The sequence below is a fragment of the Polypterus senegalus genome, chromosome 14 (genome assembly GCF_016835505.1).
Source record: "Polypterus senegalus isolate Bchr_013 chromosome 14, ASM1683550v1, whole genome shotgun sequence".
Lineage (NCBI taxonomy): Eukaryota > Metazoa > Chordata > Cladistia > Polypteriformes > Polypteridae > Polypterus > Polypterus senegalus.
Window position 1 is genome coordinate 128715112 of NC_053167.1, and position 20886 is coordinate 128735997.

Sequence of the window (20886 nt, forward strand, 5' to 3'; positions counted from 1 at the left end):
ACTTTCTCCAGTCCTGTTCTGCCTATATACACCGGACTTCCAATACAACTTGAAGTCCTGCCACATGCAAAAGTTTGCTGATGACACTGGTATCGTGGGCTGCATCAGGAGTGGGCAGGAGGAGGAGTATAGGAAACTAATCAAAGACTTTGTTAAATGGTGCGACTCAGACCACCTACACCTGAACACCAGCAAAACCAAGGAGCTGGCGGTAGATTTTAGGAGACCCAGGCCCCTCCTAGACCCCATGATTATCAGAGGCGACTGTGTGCAGAGGGTACAGACCTGTAAATACCTGGGAGTGCAGCTGGATGATAAATTGGACTGGACAGCCAATACTGATGCTCTATGCAAGAGAGGACAGAGCCGACTATACTTCCTTAGAAGGCTGGTGTCTTTCAACATTACAAAAAACAGGCATGAAGTTTACATATAGTTAGGTCCATAAATATTTGGACAGAAACAACTTTTTTCTAATTTTGGTTCTGTACATTACCACAATGAATGTTAAATGAAACAACTCAGATGCAGTTGAAGTGCAGACTTTCAGCTTTAATTCAGTGGGTTGAACAAAAAGATTGCATAAAAATGTGAGGCAACTAAAGCATTTTTTAACACAATCCCTTCATTTCAGGGGCTCAAAAGTAATTGGACAAATTAAATAACTGGAAATAAAATGTTCCTTTCTAATACTTGGTTGAAAACCCTTTGCTGGCAATGACAGCCTGAAGTCTTGAACTCATGGACATCACAAGATGCTGGGTTTCCTCCTTTTTAATGCTCTGCCAGGCCTTTACTGCAGTGGCTTTCAGTTGCTGTTTGTTTGTGGGTCCTTCTGTCTGAAGTTTAGTCTTCAACAAGTGAAATGCATGCTCAGTTGGGTTAAGATCAGGTGACTGACTTGGCCATTCAAGAATTTTCCACTTCTTTGCTTTAATAAACTCCTGGGTTGCTTTGCCTGCATGTTTTGGGTCATTGTCCATCTGTATCATGAAATGCCGCCCAATCACTTCGACTGTATTTAGCTGGATTTGAGCAGACAGTATGTCTCTGAACACCTCAGAATTCATTCGGCTGCTTCTGTCCTGTGTCACATCATCAATAAACACTAGTGTCCCAGTGCCACTGGCAGCCAAGCCATCACACTGCCTGACTCCACCGTGTTTTACAGATGATTTGGTATGCTTTGGATAATGAGCTGTTCCACGCCTTCTCCATACCTTTTTCTTGCCATCATTCTGGTAGAGGTTGATCTTGGTTTCATCTGTCTAAAGAATGTTTTTCCAGAACTGTGCTGGCTTTTTTAGATGTTCTTTAGCAAAGTCCAATCTAGCCTTTCTATTCTTGAGGCTTACGAGTGACTTGCACCTTGCAGTGCACCCTGCCTATTTACTTTCATGCAGTCTTCTCTTTATGGTAGACTTGGATATCGATACGCTGACCCCCAGGAGAGTGTTGTTCACTTGGTTGGCTGTTGTGAAGGGGTTTCTCTTCACCATAGAAATGATTCTGCGATCATCCACCACTGTTGTCTTCCGTGGACGTCCAGGTCTTTTTGCGTTGCTGAGTTCACAAGTGCTTCATTTCTTTCTCAGGATGTACCAAGCTGTAGATTTTGCCACTAGTAATATTGTAGCAATTTCTCGGATGGGTTTTTTCTGTTTTCGCAGCTTAAGGATGGCTTTTTTCACCTACATGGAGAGCTCCTTTGACCGCATGTTGTCTGTTCACAAAATCTTCCACATGCAAGCACAACACCTCAAATCAACTCCAGGCCTTTTATCTGCTTAATTGATAATGACATAAAGACGGACTTGCCCACACCTGCCCATGAAATAGCCTTTGAGTCAATTGTCCAATTACTTTTGAGCCCCTGAAACGAAGGGATTGTGTTAAAAAAATGGTTTAGTTGCCTCACATTTTTATGCAATCTTTTTGTTCAACCCACTGAATTAAAGCTGAAAGACAGCACTTCAACTGTATCTGAGTTGTTTCATTTAAAATTCATTGTGGTAATGTACAGAACCAAAATGAGAAAAAATTGTCTCTGTCCAAATATTTATGGAGCTAACTGTATTCTTGAATTACTGTGAACTTTTTATGAGGCTTTTTTTAGTTTATCAATTCAGAGGTTAATTCCCCAAGTTTACAAAGCAGGAAAAAACTGGACACAAAACAAAACTAAATATGTGAGGATTTCGACAGGAAATTAGGGAAAACTATTACCAATTATTATGTTAAACTTACCAATATGCATTGGATTAACTTCCATCATGGGTGACTCAAATGAGCTTTGACCAATGTATAATTTCACTGAGAGGGAGTAGGTGTCATTTAGGTTCAGAAGATGTATATCACAGTTGAAGGTATCATTTCTGTAACAAGATTTTTGTATAGGAGTCAAACTAGCTTTTTCATACCTCTCAGGAAACTCTCTTAGGGATACATCAGACCTGAAAAATAAAACAAAATAATAACATAACATAAGCTAATCAAAAATCTACAGGGTTGGTTTTGACTTGTATAGTGTTATGCAGACTTGTGTATACACCAGCCCAAACAGGATTTTGTGAATAATTCTAGTAAAATGGCTTCATGTATTTTGTTGATAAACCTATTGCCTATTTGGAGAGAACTAAAATATTAAGGATATGAAAACATATAAATATCTTTCAATACCTGCTTTTTCACAGTTCAGCGATGTGGGGGCGGAGGTTATACTAGTAGAATCAATTCAATACATTTAACAGAATTAAAATATATTTTGTAGTCTCCAAATTATTATTATTTTGAGGGGAGAAAGACCATAAGCATTTATATGAAAAAATGTGTTTTAGTAAAGTTAAAACATAAGTTTGATATTTTCATCAAAGTCATAAACACAAAATGAAATGTCAAAATCAAAATACAGTAATGTAAACTTCTTTTTAATTTACCCCTAATAAATGCTGCTTTTAATGTTTACCTTTAAAGTGAATCCAAAAGCTGGGATGCTGAGTGTGGTGTGCTGTCATCTTATTAAGACAACAAGTTCTGACTAAATATGTCATGCTACTGGCCAATGGCATGCAAAGTCCATCATGAACTACAGTAGCATTGAATACATAAAAGACAAAACAGGATTGAAGATAAATAGGAAGAGGCACAATATCTGAGGTTTAAAGACAATCAAGAATAAGAAGTTAGCCTGCATAACTATTGAAAACAGTGGATAAATTTAAATACCTAGAATCAGTTGTAGCCCAAGATGGAGAATTAGATGCAGAGATAACCCACAGAGTTTAGTGTGGGTGGAACAATGGAAGAAGGTATCAGGAATATTGTATCTTCTCATATAATATGCTACCGTGGCTGTTCATTTTTCCATCCAGGATTTTAAATCACCTGTAGTTCGCAAACCGTTTCACCTATTGACCCGAAATTTGGTACACATATACTACGTGACGTCTACTGTCCGCTTTCAGGGGGATGATTGACCTCCAAGGTTATTCTTCTTTTTATTTTAGAATCAAATCTCGGCAGTGGGCTTCAGGGTGTTGCATGGGTAGAGTTGACATTCTCATCCCTACCACTTTTGCCGTCACTTCCTCTACCTCTTCATATCTTAAATCATTCTTCAGGCACATTGAAGACTTAAGTGAAAAATGAAGGAAAACGTACTAAGTAATTGCAACACAAACACTGACTTAATCAGTTTTAACGCAAAAAGATGCTGATGAAAGAAGAGAAGAAGTTGGCTGCTAGGGCGGAGAAAAGAAGAGCTGCTCTGGAAGCAGCAAGCGTATCAACCTCTGAGCAAATAAATGTTAAACGTAGAGAGAAAGAGGATGAAGACTAGAAATGCTCAAGTCAAGGGTATGCAGTGCACCGTTACTGGTTATTGAATAATTAAGGAGAAGGTTAAAGACAGTGGTAAGACCAGCAATGCTGTATGGAGAAGACATGGGCAGTAAAGGGACCGCAGGAGTGGTTAGATGTGGTAGAAATAAGAATGCTGAGATGGATATGTGGAGTTACAAAATGGGACAGAATACGAAATGAGGTGATCAGAGGTACAATACAAGTTGGAGAGATATCTAAGAAAGTTCAAGAAATTAGATTGAAGTGATATGGACATTTGAGAGACAATGAATATGTAGGCGAAAGAGTGATGGGAATGGAAGCACAGAGGAAGAGAAAGTGAGGGAGGCTGAAGCAAAGGTGAAAATATAAATTTAAAAACAATTGAAAATAAAAGAGTTTAACTGGGGGGGAGGCGCAGGACAGAGCTGTATGGAAAGGTTTTGTAGGCCACAGAAGTGGGAAATGATGAAGAGAAAGAAGAAGACATAAAAGACAAAACACAAAATGGTGTTTCCAGAATAAAAAATGTAAAAAGCCACAAAAATAAATGCAAAAAGCCCAAAAGTTTGACAACAAACTAGGATGCAAAAACTCTGATTATAGTGCTTATTACCTGATTAGTAATAAAAAAAAACGATAATAACAAATTGGAATATACAACATAATATCACAGTGTATTCTTCACTGGATTAAGTAGGTCTGAGAATGAATGCTGACAAAGAAGGAAATCTCTCTGACATGCTCTGTTTTATGCTGGAATACTGTGTGAAACATTTCCTCATAGAGGTAACAAGTTTTTTAGACATAATAAATTAATTTCCAAAATATATATAATAAAATATTTCCAAAATTTGAATTGCTAAGGACACATTTGTATGAATTTAATAAACCAAATTCATTAAAGTTTTTCAAAAAATGTTAAATGCACTGTAAAAAGTGTTTTGTATTTTCATTATTTTAAAATGTGTATTACTATACTTGCAAATCATTTTCTCCAGTTGTACTTCTTGGACCATTACTGTTTCTAATTTATGTTAATGACATTGGTTCTAATATAGTTATATTTGAAAATTATACTGAAAATCGAACAATAGCAGGTACTGTGGAGACCACGCAAAAATAAATATGAAAGATCTGGACATTCTTTAGATTTAGGTGAACTGATGGGAAACGAAGTTTAACATACAAAAAGCAAAGTGATATATTTAGGCTAAAGAAACATTACATATAAAATATAGGATAAGTGACACTGTCTTAACAGAAGCAAGAGCTGAAAAAACACAACACTGTCATCACCTAAGCAATCAAAAGCACACATTAAATATTTGCTTATATTGTAAAAACTACTGAATTTAGATCAAGGGATGTGCTGAGACTATATAATGAACTACTGCATCTAGAGTAGTGTACAGTTATAGTCACCTCACTACAAAAAAGACACAGCAAACTTGAAGCTGTACACAAGAAACCAACCACACATATCTAATATCTAATTGCACATACTGCTATAAGATGCTTATTGAGCTAAAGTCATTCTTTAGACTTTAACAGAGGCTACATGGTTGTTGTGTTACTGTGTCACTTCAGATCTGGCAGTTACAGTAATTATTAGCAAATAACAGCATTTACACTTAAAAACCTTCTACAGCTGTGTCACCTTTGTTTCTTTGTGTACAATATGCTGAATTGATACTGTAGACGTGGGAAGACTGATAACACTGGTGCTGTTGTATATTCACTTGAATGTTTCAAAGTTTACATTCTATGGTTTCCCTGTAATGGATAAGCACCCTATTGAGGGTGTATTCAATACAAAAATAAATTTCATGCACATTAACCATTTGGGTTCTGTTCATGCACACTACAGACTGGCCCTGCACTACTCAAATATTAATTGTTTTAAATAAAAACCTGTGGTACAATTCAAGCAGGTCTGACCTCACCTACAAGATCATTACTGATAGCAGCAGCTCTCTGTTATCCAAAAAGATGCCGACAAAAGAAGCGAAGAAGTGGGCCGCTAGGGTGGAGAAAAAAAGAGCTGCTCATGAAGCAGCAAGTGCATCAACCTCTGAGCAAATCAATGCTAAACGTACAGAAAAAGAGTAGGAAAACTATAAGATAAGTGTATTCACTGCATGTTATCGGGCAGTCTGCCATTACTAGTACATAATAGATAGGATTTTTTAAAAATATGTTTGTGACAATTTATGAATCACCACACTTATGATATAAAAAATTAAAAGTCAACCATAAATATTGTAACAACTTGATTACTAAGAGTGTGAAGCCGACACTCCGTCACTTGCATACGAGATATTGTTTGTGTCAGTGTATGGCTTAGTTAACCTGAAGATAGGGTGAAAGATTTTTAAACAATCACCTGGCCTGGTACTGGGCTGCTCAGGGTGTAAGAGGGTCTACTTTGTCAAAGCAGAGATATAAACTTTCTCTGAAAAATAAAACGCATGAGACCACGTGATGCAATAGATGTTTTAACAGATTAGTGCCTGACCTCTGTCGTCCTACTGCAGCAAACGATGTGTCACTCAGCCTGTAAAACTCACCCAGAAGCCTCCAACTCACCAAACAAGTTCTAGAGGCCTATTTTGTACCCTTATCTTAATGTAAGTCTGAGTAGGCAATGAAGCCTGCATCTTGAGTTTTGATCTCGACTGACTTTGGTTACTAGGACTTATCTGGGGCCTAAAGGCCTAGTTTTTGGAAGTAGGCCACATTTTGAGTTTTGTGAGCTGAGCAGATCATAATAGATTCTTTTACCACCTTATGTTTGGCCAAACTGTTTGTCTTGATATTACAAGACTCTACATGAGGATTACCAATTGCCAATTAAGGCACTCTATACTCACCTACATGCTACTACTATTATGTATAATTCCCAGTATAATTAACATTAACTCTTTTCTTAAATACTGTTTCAAAAGTCTTTTCTTCATCTCTTTAGTGGATTTTTCTCACATTTTGCTTGCTTTTTATGTGGGTGTTTTGTTAAGTATACTTGTAAATATAATTGTTGGTGGGGTGAAATGGAATGAGCTTTGTTTGGTGTGCATTACCTGCCATTGCTTTTATAGCATGAGGCAACTGTGTCAGTTTCCACCTCCATGTTACTGCTGAGGTTATAAGGTTTCACATTTATGCCCATAGATCCAATGGAAGAGGATGTTAATGCTGTGAAACTTGTCCAAGCTTTTATAACATCCTACATCGATTATTATAACTCCCTGCTGGTAGGTGCCCTTTCCAACTTATATCACAGGTCTAGCTGATTCAAAACTCTGCTGCAAGAGTCCTTACATACACCAGCAACAGTGACCACATAACACCCATCTTGCTCTGCCTTCACCGGCTTCTTGTGTCTTACAGGATTGAATATAACATTGTACTAATAACCAAGAAAGCTTTAAATGGCTTTGCACCTGACTACATCAATGACCTTTCTCCATCACTAAGCCCCTGTTCACCCACTAAGCTCCTCGGACTCTGGCAATCTTGTTGCGTCTAACATGAAGCTGCACTCTGTGGATGACAGGACCTTCAGCTGTACAGTGACCCGACTTTGAAATGACCACCCTAAATTAATTAGATCCATCCATTATCCAACACGCTATATCCTAACTACAGGGTCACGGGGGTCTGCACAGGATGCAAGGCAGGAAACAAACCCCGGGCAGGGCGCCAGCCCACCGCAGGGCACACACACTAGGGACAATTTAGATTCGCCAATGCACCTAATCTGCATATCTTTGAACTGTGGGAGGAAACCGGAGTCCCGGACGAAACCCACGCAGACACGGGGAGAACATGCAAACTCCATGCAGGGAGGACCCCGGAAGCGAACCCGGTTCTCCTAACTGTGAAGCGGCAGCACTACCCACTGTGCCACCATGTCGCCCCATTAATTAGATCAGCTGACTCAATTAATTATTTTAAAAAACAACTTAAAACTGACATGTTCAGGAAGGTATTAAACTGAAACTAACATTCTGCCTTTTCTTTCAGTTTGCCTTTCTGTCCAGATGCTCAAGATAATTTGTGTATGTATATTACCACAAATTATGTTATTTGTTCACACTTTTTTTAGTATTGAATTTAGTATTTTACTCTTGTTTATTGTCTTTTATTCTATTTATTGCTTTGTATATCCTGTATTAACCCGTTTTAGTGTTATATGCAGAAAATATTTGTATCCAATGTTACACATACCCTGCTTTTCTTTCTGAGAATCTGTGAAGCACCTTCAGCAAGGGAAAGGTGCCATATTAATAAAATGTATTATTATTTTTCAGTTTTTCTTTGACTTTTTTGTGCCTGTGGTATTGTAGTACGTATGAAAGGGACAGATCTTGAGTCTTGTGTTTTGTTTTTGGGTAGCATGGTTGTGGTGTAGATCAATATACTTTTCTTCCTCAGTGTTTTTTTTTGGTTCATTTTTCAAATTCTTTCTTTATTAGAGCCAACGTTAATCATTCTGGAACCTCTTTCAATATTTGGGGAGTGAATTCCACAACTTGCTGTTCAAACTGTTATTATCTTCTAAATAATTATGGTAATTTTGATGCACTACTAAAAGAGTCATACTTGAGAGAGGATGACTTCAGCCTAAGGCTGGGTGAAATGGACTTAAATTGATACTGTGCTTATTTTGACCTAAATTGCAGAATTTGAGATTTCTCTACATTAAATACTGAAAACCAGCATGTATACACATGTTTTCTATACAAATCCAAAGCCTGGCATTTTTTCACGATAATAATATACTGTAAAATATTAGAAAAATATTTTTTTTTCTTTACAAAATGTAACAGTTTCATAAATAAATGAATAAATGTGCCTCAAAGAAACAGCTCAAATAATGTGTTTTCCGATCCCTTTTTGTTTTATATATCCTCTACTCATGTTTAAGCTTCCACTGTACGTATTTCCTATCTTGCTGATGTCTGTGCATGCCAGGCAGTAAACATTGCTCTCTCTTTCTGACTATTTTACAAAGCTCTCTATTAATTATCATGCTAATAATCACTGATTATAATACATGTGGAAATTTATATTATATACATACTGTTTTAAGATTTACATTATTTGCAATGGTTCCAAATTATATATTTGAATATCCATGCATTATCTTGTTTGTATTTTTTTTTAATATTCAACAGCACATTAAGTACTGTGTTTGCAGTCAGACAACTCGCATTTTGCATCTAGTGTTCTAGTTCTAGCTTCTTAAATCCTTCCTTCTCTAAGTTACTGAGCAGTACTTTTTTAGGGTTGGCACCAGGAAAGAATTTATAAGCGGGAGTCTGAAATTTTGATCAGAGCGGTGATATGTCAGTTTAAATTGAGTCTCTTCATCTACCCAGAGAAGCTTTACTTCACTTTCATTCCAAATAAACACTGAAAGAACAATTCCCTATTAAAATTTGTCATTTGTGATGGAAACCCGGGCGTAAGTGAGCCCCAAACCCCAAAGACGAACACACAATGAATCCCGGGTTCAAATAAAGGTTGGTTTATTCACCTTCCAACCAGTAACAAAAGCACAAAACAAGTTCTTTCTCCACAACTCCGATTACTACAATTTCTCTCACCACCGCACTGCTCTCCTCCAGTCAAGTGTTGCTTCTCTACCTCCCAGCTCTGACTCGCTTGGATAAGGGAGTGCTTTCCCTTTTATTACAGACTCTGGAGTATTTCCAGTGCCAGAGCGATTGCCCGATCAAAGTACTTCCGGGTCACACGGAAGTCCATCACGGTAGGGAGCTTGTCTCCCTGCAGCACCCTTTTGCAGCACCCCATGACCCCAGCAGGGCTGTCCTGCCAGACTACATTTCCCGGTATGCCCTGCTGACTTCCCACTGGGCGCTGATAACCATGACTGCTGCCATCTAGCGTGCTGAGGGAATAAGAAACCCCCAGCAATATCTTTTCTTTTTAATGGGCTGTCCATCCACCCTTCCCGGTCCTTTCTTCCAGGTCTGCTTCCTCTCTTGGCCGGGATGCCCATCTAGTCCATGTGGCATCTATACATTATACAATCACACATACAGTGGTGTGAAAAACTATTTGCCCCCTTCCTGATTTCTTATTCTTTTGCATGTTTGTCACACAAAATGTTTCTGATCATCAAACACATTTAACCATTAGTCAAATATAACACAAGTAAACACAAAATGCAGTTTTTAAATGATGGTTTTATTATTTAGGAGAAAAAATCCAAACCTACATGGCCCTGTGTGAAAAAGTAATTGCCCCCTTGTTAAAAAATAACCTAACTGTGGTGTATCACACCTGAGTTCAATTTTCGTAGCCACCCCCAGGCCTGATTACTGCCACACCTGTTTCAATCAAGAAATCACTTAAATAGGAGCTGCCTGACACAGAGAAGTAGACCAAAAGCACCTCAAAAGCTAGACATCATGCCAAGATCCAAAGAAATTCAGGAACAAATGAGAACAGAAGTAATTGAGATCTATCAGTCTGGTAAAGGTTATAAAGCCATTTCTAAAGCTTTGGGACTCCAGTGAACCACAGTGAGAGCCATTATCCACAAATGGCAAAAACATGGAACAGTGGTGAACCTTCACAGGAGTGGCCGGCTGACCAAAATTACCCCAAGAGCGCAGAGACGACTCATCCGAGAGGTCACAAAAGACCCCAGGACAACATCTAAAGAACTGCAGGCCTCACTTGCCTCAATTAAGGTCAGTGTTCACGACTCCACCATAAGAAAGAGACTGGGCAAAACGGCCTGCATGGCAGATTTCCAAGATGCAAACCACTGTTAAGCAAAAGAACATTAGGGCTCGTCTCAATTTTGCTAAGAAACATCTCAATGATTGCCAAGACTTTTGGGAAAATACCTTATGGACTGATGAGACAAAAGTTGAACTTTTTGGAAGGCAAATGTCCGTTACATCTGGCGTAAAAGGAACACAGCATTTCAGAAAAAGAACATCATACCAACAGTAAAATATGGTGGTGGTAGTGTGATGGTCTGGGGTCGTTTTGCTGCTTCAGGACCTGGAAGGCTTGCTGTGATAGATGGAACCATGAATTCTACTGTCTACCAAAAAATCCTGAAGGAGAATGTCCAGCCATCTGTTCGTCAACTCAAGCTGAAGCGATCTTGGGTGCTGCAACAGGACAATGACCCAAAACACACCAGCAAATCCACCTCTGAATGGCTGAAGAAAAACAAAATGAAGACTTTGAAGTGGCCTAGTCAAAGTCCTGACCTGAATCCAATTGAGATGCTATGGCATGACCTTAAAAAGGTGGTTCATGCTAGAAAACCCTCAAATAAAGCTGAATTACAACAATTCTGCAAAGATGAGTGGGCCAAAATTCCTCCAGAGCGCTGTAAAAGACTCATTGCAAGTTATCGCAAACGCTTGATTGCAGTTATTGCTGCTAAGGGTGGCCCAACCAGTTATTAGGTTCAGGGGCAATTACTTTTTCACACAGGGCCATGTAGGTTTGGATTTTTTTTCTCCTTAAATAATAAAAACCATCATTTAAAAACTGCATTTTGTGTTTACTTGTGTTATATTTGACTAATGGTTAAATTTGTTTGATGATCAGAAACATTTTGTGTGACAAACATGCAAAAGAATAAGAAATCAGGAAGGGGGCAAATAGTTTTTCACACCACTGTATGTTTATTTCATTAATTGATATTTTGGTAATTTTAACAAAGTCAAAGATCACCAGTGCAATGTTTCATAAATGTTAATGCTAAAGGCATGAACTAAAAGTTGAATATCCATTATTGGAATTAGGAAGCTCAATTCATCTGCTAAACACAAATACAAGCTCAAAATGAAAATAAAATGGCTGGTAATGCAGTTTACCACATGCAAGAGCACTGAAGAATTTGCACAAAAGAAAAACATGAAGGCTGGTCTTTTTCATTCCTGTTTAAGACATTTTAATAGCAGGGACTGTGTTAAATGAACAGATGAGGGCTTACAGCACAAATGGCTCACTTCTGGTGTTACGCTAATTACTGGTTATTGTGGTTATCCGACCACTGAAAAATTTCAGCATTTTTAGGGGGCAAGTTAACTTGGTGAAAGTCTTTTATTTGTGTCAACATATCGCAGTAGTTTTATTAAAAATAAGTGTTGGTCGTTCTAAAACCATTCACATGTGAGATGCCCGTGCACTATGTCATCCCCGGAAGCCCAGGATTCCCGGGAATGAAATGCGGGATTCCAAAATTCCTGGGAATGGATAAACCCATCCGGGAATGGATTCCCTAGTCACATCTACCTGAGTGGCTTTTTCATATGCAAGAACATGTTTAATCTTTATATGTGGTACTACTTAAACTGTCACCCCAGGTGAAAGCAAACAATTTGCAAACAGCATTGCTAACTCTACTTGTTCTAAACTCTTCCTCTTCTAGTTCTCATTCTATTTTTTTCACGCTCATCACAGTGCCGGAGAAGTTGTAGAAACTCAAATGAACTTCTGAACATCAAGATAATGGCTTTTGCATGTTGATTTTTCTGAATATTAGTCGAACATTCAATATTTTTCTAAAATGATTTTACACTCTGTGAGGAAAACCTTCTATTATGTGAATATTCTGTTTTCATATATATGTATGTTATATGGTGCCTTTCACTAACTTTCTATTGTGAAGGGAACATATATACTCATATTTGCTTATGCTGAAATAATGCTGCAGCCCTGACTAAATCAGTATTTTTGTATTTTATTATATGACTAGACATTAAGCCCGTTACAATAACGGACGCTAGAACAGTAGTGCATAAACATTAGTAGGAACAGTCTATATTAAATGGCAAGGGACCTTGTATGTGGCTGTAATATTGTATGCCTGTATTGTGTGCCTTTAATTTTCTTTTGCAGTAATACTGGTTTGTATTTCCGTAAAATGCCTGTAATTTTGTCTGACAGTAATACAGTGGAACCGCGGTTCACGACCATAAATCGTTCCAAAACTCTGGTCGTAACCCGATTTGGTCGTGAACTGAAGTAATTTCCCCCATGGGATTGTATGTAAATACAATTAATCTGTTCCAGGCCGTATGAACTGTATGTAAATATATATTTTTTTAAGTTTTTAAGCACACATATAGTTAATTACACCATTGAATGCACAGTGTAATAGTAAACTAAATCTAAAAACATTGTATAACACTTAGAAAACCTTGAACAACAGAGAAAACTAACACTGCAAGAGTTCGAGCTATAGCGTTACGACCCCGCTCGCTAAAAACACTTTTTTAAATGAGTTTTAAGCACAGGGAAAAAAAATGAACATTTGAAAAATCCGCAATTTAATAAACAACCAAGAAAAGTAACATTGCAACAATGCACGCGCGCGCCTGTGTGTTTGTCTCTCTCTCTCTCTCAGGCCTGCGTGTGTGTGTCTGTCTGTCTCTCGTGTGTGTGTGTTTCTCTCTCTCGCACGCGCGCCTCTTTGTGTGTGTGTGTGTGTGTGTGTGTGTGTCTCTCTCTCTCTGTGGCCCCGCTCATGCACACTTCACCAGAAGACACACACACACAGACTCCTGGACGCAAACTGCAGTGTTTCTAAATGGTCTTTCAAAAAAGTACTCATATACTCCAGGACTAGACTCTCAAGGGTCTTCCTGATATGGGACATAAGAGCCATTGGCCTGAAGTCATTAAGTGGAACTTTAACAATGCAAGATGTTTTTCAGAGCAGCAACACCTTATGGAGCCTTAGTGACAGACTGAACAAGTAAATGATGATAGCACAAAGTTGGTCAGACCAGGCCTTAGGAACTCAAGGATTAACTCCTTTTGTACCATCACTTTTCTTGTATGTGGCCTCCTCAGTTGTCTCCTCACTTGGTCATCAGTTATGAACAGCCCACACTAATGGTCAGATGTAGACTCATCACTCATGCAAGTTGAAGTAGTAGTACTTGTTAATGTAGTTGGGATGGTGTTTGAGACTTGCAACTGGAAGAAGTTGGTGATGGCAAAAAGGAAAAATCTATTAAACAAATTGGATCAGGGTGTTGGCTTTGTCCACATTCCCTTCTAGCACCTGAGGCCTGTACTTCTTCAGTCCAGTAATTATGCTTAGTCCATTCCAAACATCTTTCTTGTTATTCTGAGTAAGTTTGGTTTCTATTTTAGCTTTGTAAGCTTCTTTCTCTTCACTCAGCCTTTCTTTATATGTTCTTTGAAGCCTATTTATCACCAGATTTGAATGCCCTCTTTTTCTCATTTTAGGAAAGTTTGTAATCTTAGTAATCCAGGGCTTGTTGTTTAGAAAACATGCACCATTTTTGAGGGTATAAATGTCAGCATGGAAATTAAAGTAATTCGCACATCACTTCCCAGTCTGTCCTTTGGAAACAGCTATTCCAAACCAGTTCAGCTTCCAGGCTCTACATCCTCACTATTCAGGTAGTAACAGGTTGCCTCTAATAATAGCTAGGAGTAAGATGGATCAAACTGTTGCCGGATCTGTCCAAAGGTGCCATAGACTTACATTTAAAGGCATCTAACATTTGAATAGTGCGGGTCCAGCTTTTTTTATTGAGTGTAACTAGTCACATACTGATAGAAGTTTGTCATTATTCCTTGCAAAGTCATGTGGTTGAAGTGACCACATACAGCATTATAGTTGCAGAAATCAAAATCATGGGATAAAAGATGCTTGTCAAGACTAGATGGCCACCTAATCCACTTATCCAGAAGAGGCAGAGTTTTTGTCCATTACAGAGAAAACACACAGACACAATTGGGGTCAGGCTAAGGAGGGCCCTAGACTGTTTTATGGGCCTTTTATAGACCTCTCACAATTTTTGCCATAATAGTGCACTTGGTTCGTGACACAAAGTTTACAGCCAATTCTTTTGCTTTCTTGACATTTAATTTCAGATAATTAAGGCTATACCATTTGACCAGGTTTTTTACCTCATTCCTGTATAAAGACTCATAATTTGTGTAGACTGGCAAAAACGGTGTCAAAGACAGACTTGATTCTTTTCACAAAATCTGCATGTGAAATGCAATCCATCCACATTGTGGGTTTCATATACGAAGGGTAACCCTCACCTTTTCCACCTGCCCCATTTCACAAAGTAAATACAATAGCTAATAACAAGAGAGTCGAATGATACCCTTAAAGGCACAGTTACATTCAAAGAGGATTGGAAGATTAGTACATAGCTGTTCTAGATTTTGAATCAAATACTTGAGATCTGTATAGGTAAATTGCTGGGAGGCCAAGTTCATGTTGGACAGGAAGTTGTTTATGAGGCAGATGTAAAAGTGACAGGTCTGTAATCATTGCAGAAGCATTCACTGGATCTCTTTGCAACAGGTATAATAGTAGTGAGTTTAATGCAGTTTAGAATTTTTGCCTCCTTTTGTTTGAGATTAAAAATATATGTAAAAATGGAAGCACTGTCTAGTAAATAATTTGTGAATTCCTGCTGAGACAAGGTTAGGTTCAAATTTATTGGTTGCTTCTAAATAATAAAGGCCAACTGAAGGGTCACATCTGGTGAATTTTGGTTACATACACCATATTGCTCAAATATATGCAAATATATAGCCTTCTCTTCCAAACAGTCAATAATGTGGCTTCATCTCAGTATGCAGAATAACATGGGGGCATGACCAAGAGGTTTAGTTACACTTTAGTTACTGTATGACCAATCATTAAGATGGGCAACATGTTTGGTCTACATAAACTGATTTTAAATGTGATATGGTTATTGGAGCCAGACATGGTGGTTCATGCATCACAGAAACAAATGCCAAACTATAGTCAATAAATTTAGAACTGAACAAAAAGTATCCAGTAAGTGACATTCCAAACAATAGCCAGACTGGTTCAAACTAACAAAAATTCCACAAATACTTGATAATGCTTTTTTACAACAGCAGAATGTAAAAGGATATTCCTGAAGGTACAATGTTTCAAACACTAAAACAGACAGGCACAGAAAACATAGATTCCACTCCTGCCAGCTAAGTACAAGAAAATGAAGCTTCTACTGGGGTGAAGAGGAATGGGAGGTTCACGTATGAATATGTAGCATGAACTGTGTGATGCTATCAAGCAAGCTTGCATAAAAATATCAAAGGAATTTTTCATTCACGTTGTTGAGACTTTGCCTTGAAAAATTCAAGCTGTTTGATGATCAGGGGAAGGGAAGTCTTCTATAGTGCTAGATAGAGTGCACCCGGAAAGTATTCACAGTGCATCAGTTTTTCCACATTTTGTTATGTTACAGCCTTATTCCAAAATGGATTAAATTCATTTTTTTCCTCAGAATTCTACACACAACACCCCATAATGACAACGTGAAAAAAGTTTACTTGAGGTTTTTGCAAATTTATTAAAAATAAATAAACTGAGAAATCACATGTACATAAGTATTCACAGCCTTTGCTCAATACTTTGTCGATGCACCTTTGGCAGCAATTACAGCCTCAAGTCTTTTTGAATATGATGCCACAAGCTTGGCACACCTATCCTTGGCCAGTGTTGCCCATTCCTCTTTGCAGCACCTCTCAAGCTCCATCAGGTTGGATGGGAAGCGCTCTGAATACTTTCCGGATGCACTGTATGTGTGCCTAATAAAGTGACCACTGAGGGGATAAGTTGCATATTAACAAAATGGTTTATATGATCTTAACCAGTACGGTTAAGTTCAAACTTGCTTCCAATTTTCAAAAGACAAAGAAAGTTATTAATGTAATTTAATGAAATTTTAATTTACCTAGGACCCTTTATAGCCTCTTTCTGTATTTGTATGGAAACAATATTGTTGGAACGTTTTAAACAGAAGCCCTAAATGAAAAACAAAACATGTCATCCAACCATGAAAAGGCTTATGTAAGTTAAAATTGAATATTGTCAAATGCGAGTCTCTATTTGAGGAACATGAGCTCAAATCCTTTTGTTATTCATGTTTGTATCTATTGCTTTACTTTGACTTACTTTGCATGCAGTAGTTCAATTGTTAATGACATGTTTTTGCCAGAGCGTATTTTGCTGGGCTTCAAATTACAAATTAAATGTTCCAGGTTTCCTTCAACCCAACACAGGATGTTCAAGTAGAAACCTGAAAGAAATTCAATTAGCACATTAATTCTAACACATCTGACAAATAAGTGGAATTAAACAAGCAATAAAGAGAAGGCTAAAATAGGACAACAGCACGACCATTTGAAAACAAGATAAAATTTGAAAACTACTCAACTTGCCCATTCAAAAACATCTGTTGTTTACGTCTTTTTTAATTTGGCTTTTACATTCAGAGTAGAAACTGTTAAAAAGCATGTTGACTAACATAGTCTTAAAGGATAACTGCTAAATACTGAGGGCTAATATTTTTGAATCTGTATAAGCACTATTTATTACACAAGAGCATCAATAATCAATTGTAAACTCCAGTAAAAAGAAAATCTGCTTAAACATCCCTATATTTGAACTATTTTAATGAAGCTTGGTAACACTAAATACAGTATACCACAATCTATTGTGACAGATAAGGGTTGCTGTTGATCCCTGAACCCTCAGACAACACGTTCAGACACCAGGTAAAAGACCCAATAAAGAATTTATTAATATAATATTGTGCACAAAGCACCAACACCCCTCTATTCTCAATAAACAATACAATAATCAATAATAATAACAACAATAAATCCTCCTCTCCTCCCAGCAGCTTCGTCACACTCCCACCCAACTCCGGCTCAGTCTGCTAGGGTTTCCCATAGTCAATTTATATTCCTTGGGTCAAATGGAAACATCTTCTTTTCTTCAGCCCGGAAGTACATCATTTCTTCCATCCCTAGGTGACTCGTGAGTACTTCTGGGCTATATGGGATATACAAATCCCTGTGCCTCCCTGCAGCATCCCCTGGCAGCCCCCACAGTATCCAGCAGGGCTATGAAGTAAAACTCTAATGTCCATGATGCCCTGTTGGAATTCGGGGCTCCTCCAAGTTGCAGGGAGGACTCCATCTAGTGGTGTGGGGGGTATCGGCTGGGATAAACTGCCGGCCATATATCACACTATACTCATGGGTTCATCTATCCAACAAGAAGAAATAATAATTCAAACTTGAAAAAAAACCAACACAGAACACTTAAGTTTGTGAGATGTTTAATAAAAACACTATGTAGGATGGTGAAATGATCAACACAAAACAAAGAGAAATCAAGTTTTCAGTGCAAAAAAGGTAACCAAAAATGTTAGATATTTATGCCATTTGTCAAAGTACTACATAATGATACAAAGTTTAAAGAATAAAAAAATAAGAAAGAAATCATGGCATCTAAGTGTCTTTTTATATGGATTAAAAAATGAAAGACAAAGATGAAAATACATATTTTTTGTGGTGTGGGCCTGTAGACCAATGTAGTACTGTATTCTGTTTTGTGTCTCCATACGGAAAATAACAATAAAATCAATCATTTGTATTTTAATCACTGTTTTAGTTTTAACTAATATTCTTTAAAATAATTAACTTGTTTTTAATTTATTAGTGTCATTAAAATAGAAGGCTTACCTTTCCTTCCTGTTGTTGCAAAATTGTATGTATAAACACTGGAATTGTCCCCATTTGATGTCTCAATGTCAGCCAAGCCAGTCAAATTGGAATTCCATGTTTCTTCCTTGTGCACATTCTTGTCCAAGTATGTTGAAAGTAGCTGCATCCATCCAGCTTTATTGCTGGAAAGATTCCAGAATAAAGTAAAGTTCCTAGGTGGAATCTGGAGAGAAGCAGCTGGACTGTTGATTAAACTTTGCACAAAGCCACCTGCATGCAGAATTCAGACAACAGATGTTACGGAAAGCACATTTGATCAGATTATATGAAAGGCAATAGCTTGCATACTAAGTGGAATTTAGTTTTTTCTACAAAACAAAAAGAAATCAACCACAAACTAGCACTTCCTGCTGCACAAATAACTCTTTGTTCCACACAAGAGGTTGATTCACAACTTTGTGAGACTAATTCACAGTTATTATTTTTGTTATTCATAAATTATCAGCTTTTCTATTCATTCATCCATCCATCTTTTATATTTGCAATCCACAACAGGGTTTCAGGGAGGTGTATCCTTCTAATTGTAATAAATTAAGTAAAATAGTAGTTCTGCCTAAAGTGGATGCCAGAAAAAACACTAGGTATACAGTATATATAGTACTAGGGTGTTGTACCGTGTTAGCCATTATGAATGTAGTGAGAAGCCAAGCAAAATGACACCTTTTTATTGGCTAACTAAAAAGATTACAATATGCAAGCTTTCAAGTCAGCCTAGGCTTCTTCTTCATTTACATCTTGCCTGAGGAAGGGGCCTGAGTTGCCTCAATGGTTTGCATATTGTAATCTTTTAGTTAACCAATAAAAGGTGTCATTTTGCCCGACTTTTCATTGCACACACAAATACAAAAACATAGTCACACTCAACCACCATTTTTATAACATAGATAATTGTGTTTATTGTTTTTTTATTAATTGCTGTAGCCATATTGTTTTTGACAACATCCCTCAGCTGCTGCCACATGGTATTTAAATGGTTCTTTCTGCACCAAAAAACAAAGTTCCCCACTCCTCTCCTCTGTCTGAGCCCCTTATCAATATACACCATAAGTGAAGAATCAGCTTGAGAATTTCTGCAAGTGGCATGACATGCTGTTATATTTATAGTTAGAGGTGTACTTAGTAAAGAGAAAAGGAGACAGGACTGAACATAGTCCTTGAGTCTCACAATCTGCAGTCTGCCTGACAGATAGTTCATTATCCACCATAGGCTCATCTATCAGCATATCTCTGAGTTTATCCCTTACCAGGGATGGCTGGATGGTACTGAATACACAAGGATAATCCTCACAGTGCTGCCAGCTTTTCCAGGTGAGAATAAGCCTTCTGGAGTAGATAGATAATTGCATTCTCCATTTCAGTCCTTGTCTGAAAGGCAAACTGCAGTCGGTCCAGGTGGTCTACCATAAGAGGACTCATACAGTCCAGGCCCAGCCTCTGAAAGATATTCATGATGTGAAATGTAAGTGCCACTGTTTTGTAGTCATCAGATCAAGAGGTGCCTGCCTTCTTTGTAACAAGAACAATGCAGGATGTTTTCCACAACAGTGGCAATTTCTGGAGCCTTTGGGAGAAAATGAACAAGTGACAGAGAATACCACAAAGCTGGTCATCACAGGCCTTAAGAACTTGAAGACTAACTTTATCTGGTCTCACTGCTTTACCAGTTGTCTCTTTTCTTTGTCTTCAGTTATAGACAGCCCATACTGATGGTCAGAGGTGGATTCGTCACTGGCAATTCCAGCTGACATGATATTTATTTATTATTATTTATTTATTTATTTAAAAATCTGCTAAGGGAATTTCTAAGGGAGTTAGGATGTGAAATTTGGTTTGCATAATGGGCTTTGGTACTTGTTGGTTTTTCTGCTCTGTTTGACTTAAGTTCCCTCCCCATATCTGACTTTGCTACCTTCTCATCTCCTTGCATTTTCTTCTGTGCTGCCATGTGTCAAATTCAGTTAATGTTTTAAAAAGCAAAGATATGAAAAGTATAGTTTGACATTTATAGTGTTGGAGGACCTTACGTGAATTCTTGATATACAGGTTGGCTACAAATTTTATTTTGTACTCAATTGCATTCAGGTAATTTCTGAGATATTTCTGTGCATAGAATGTATTTAGCAGTCAATAATGATCTTTACAGTAGAAGGAGAAAATAGCCAGCTATTTATTAACACAGGACCACAGCCCTGATTGTTCTCTAATTAGTTAACCAGGAAATATTGTTGCCATATTTTGAAATTAAACATAAATTTAATACCCTCTCCAAATCAGAGAACTCACTATCTTTTTGGCAAAATCAGGTATCAGGTGCTCAAGTATTGTTCCAACTAAACTATGATTTTAGTCTTTAATATTAACTAGGGCTGGGCAGTTTCTAGAATTAATAAAACCCAATATGGAAAAGCTAACACTATGATATTCTGCACTTTTATCTGA

General features: G+C 37.7%; 1 protein-coding gene across 5 annotated transcripts in view; it reads right to left on the bottom strand.

Annotated features, from left to right (window-relative positions):
* The window catches only part of lepr (leptin receptor), a 275136-nt gene that overhangs the window by 114928 nt on the left and 139322 nt on the right, over window positions 1-20886 (bottom strand). For 4 of the 5 annotated variants that reach the window (XM_039735320.1, XM_039735322.1, XM_039735319.1 and 1 more), the window contains exons 4-6: window positions 18406-18657; window positions 16829-16952; window positions 2248-2453 (exon numbers count right to left, since the gene is read on the bottom strand). In XM_039735320.1, the coding sequence (XP_039591254.1) occupies window positions 2248-2453; window positions 16829-16952; window positions 18406-18657 (582 nt within the window). The remainder of the gene's footprint in view (window positions 1-2247; window positions 2454-16828; window positions 16953-18405; window positions 18658-20886) is intronic. The other variant, XM_039735323.1, reaches the window with a different exon arrangement.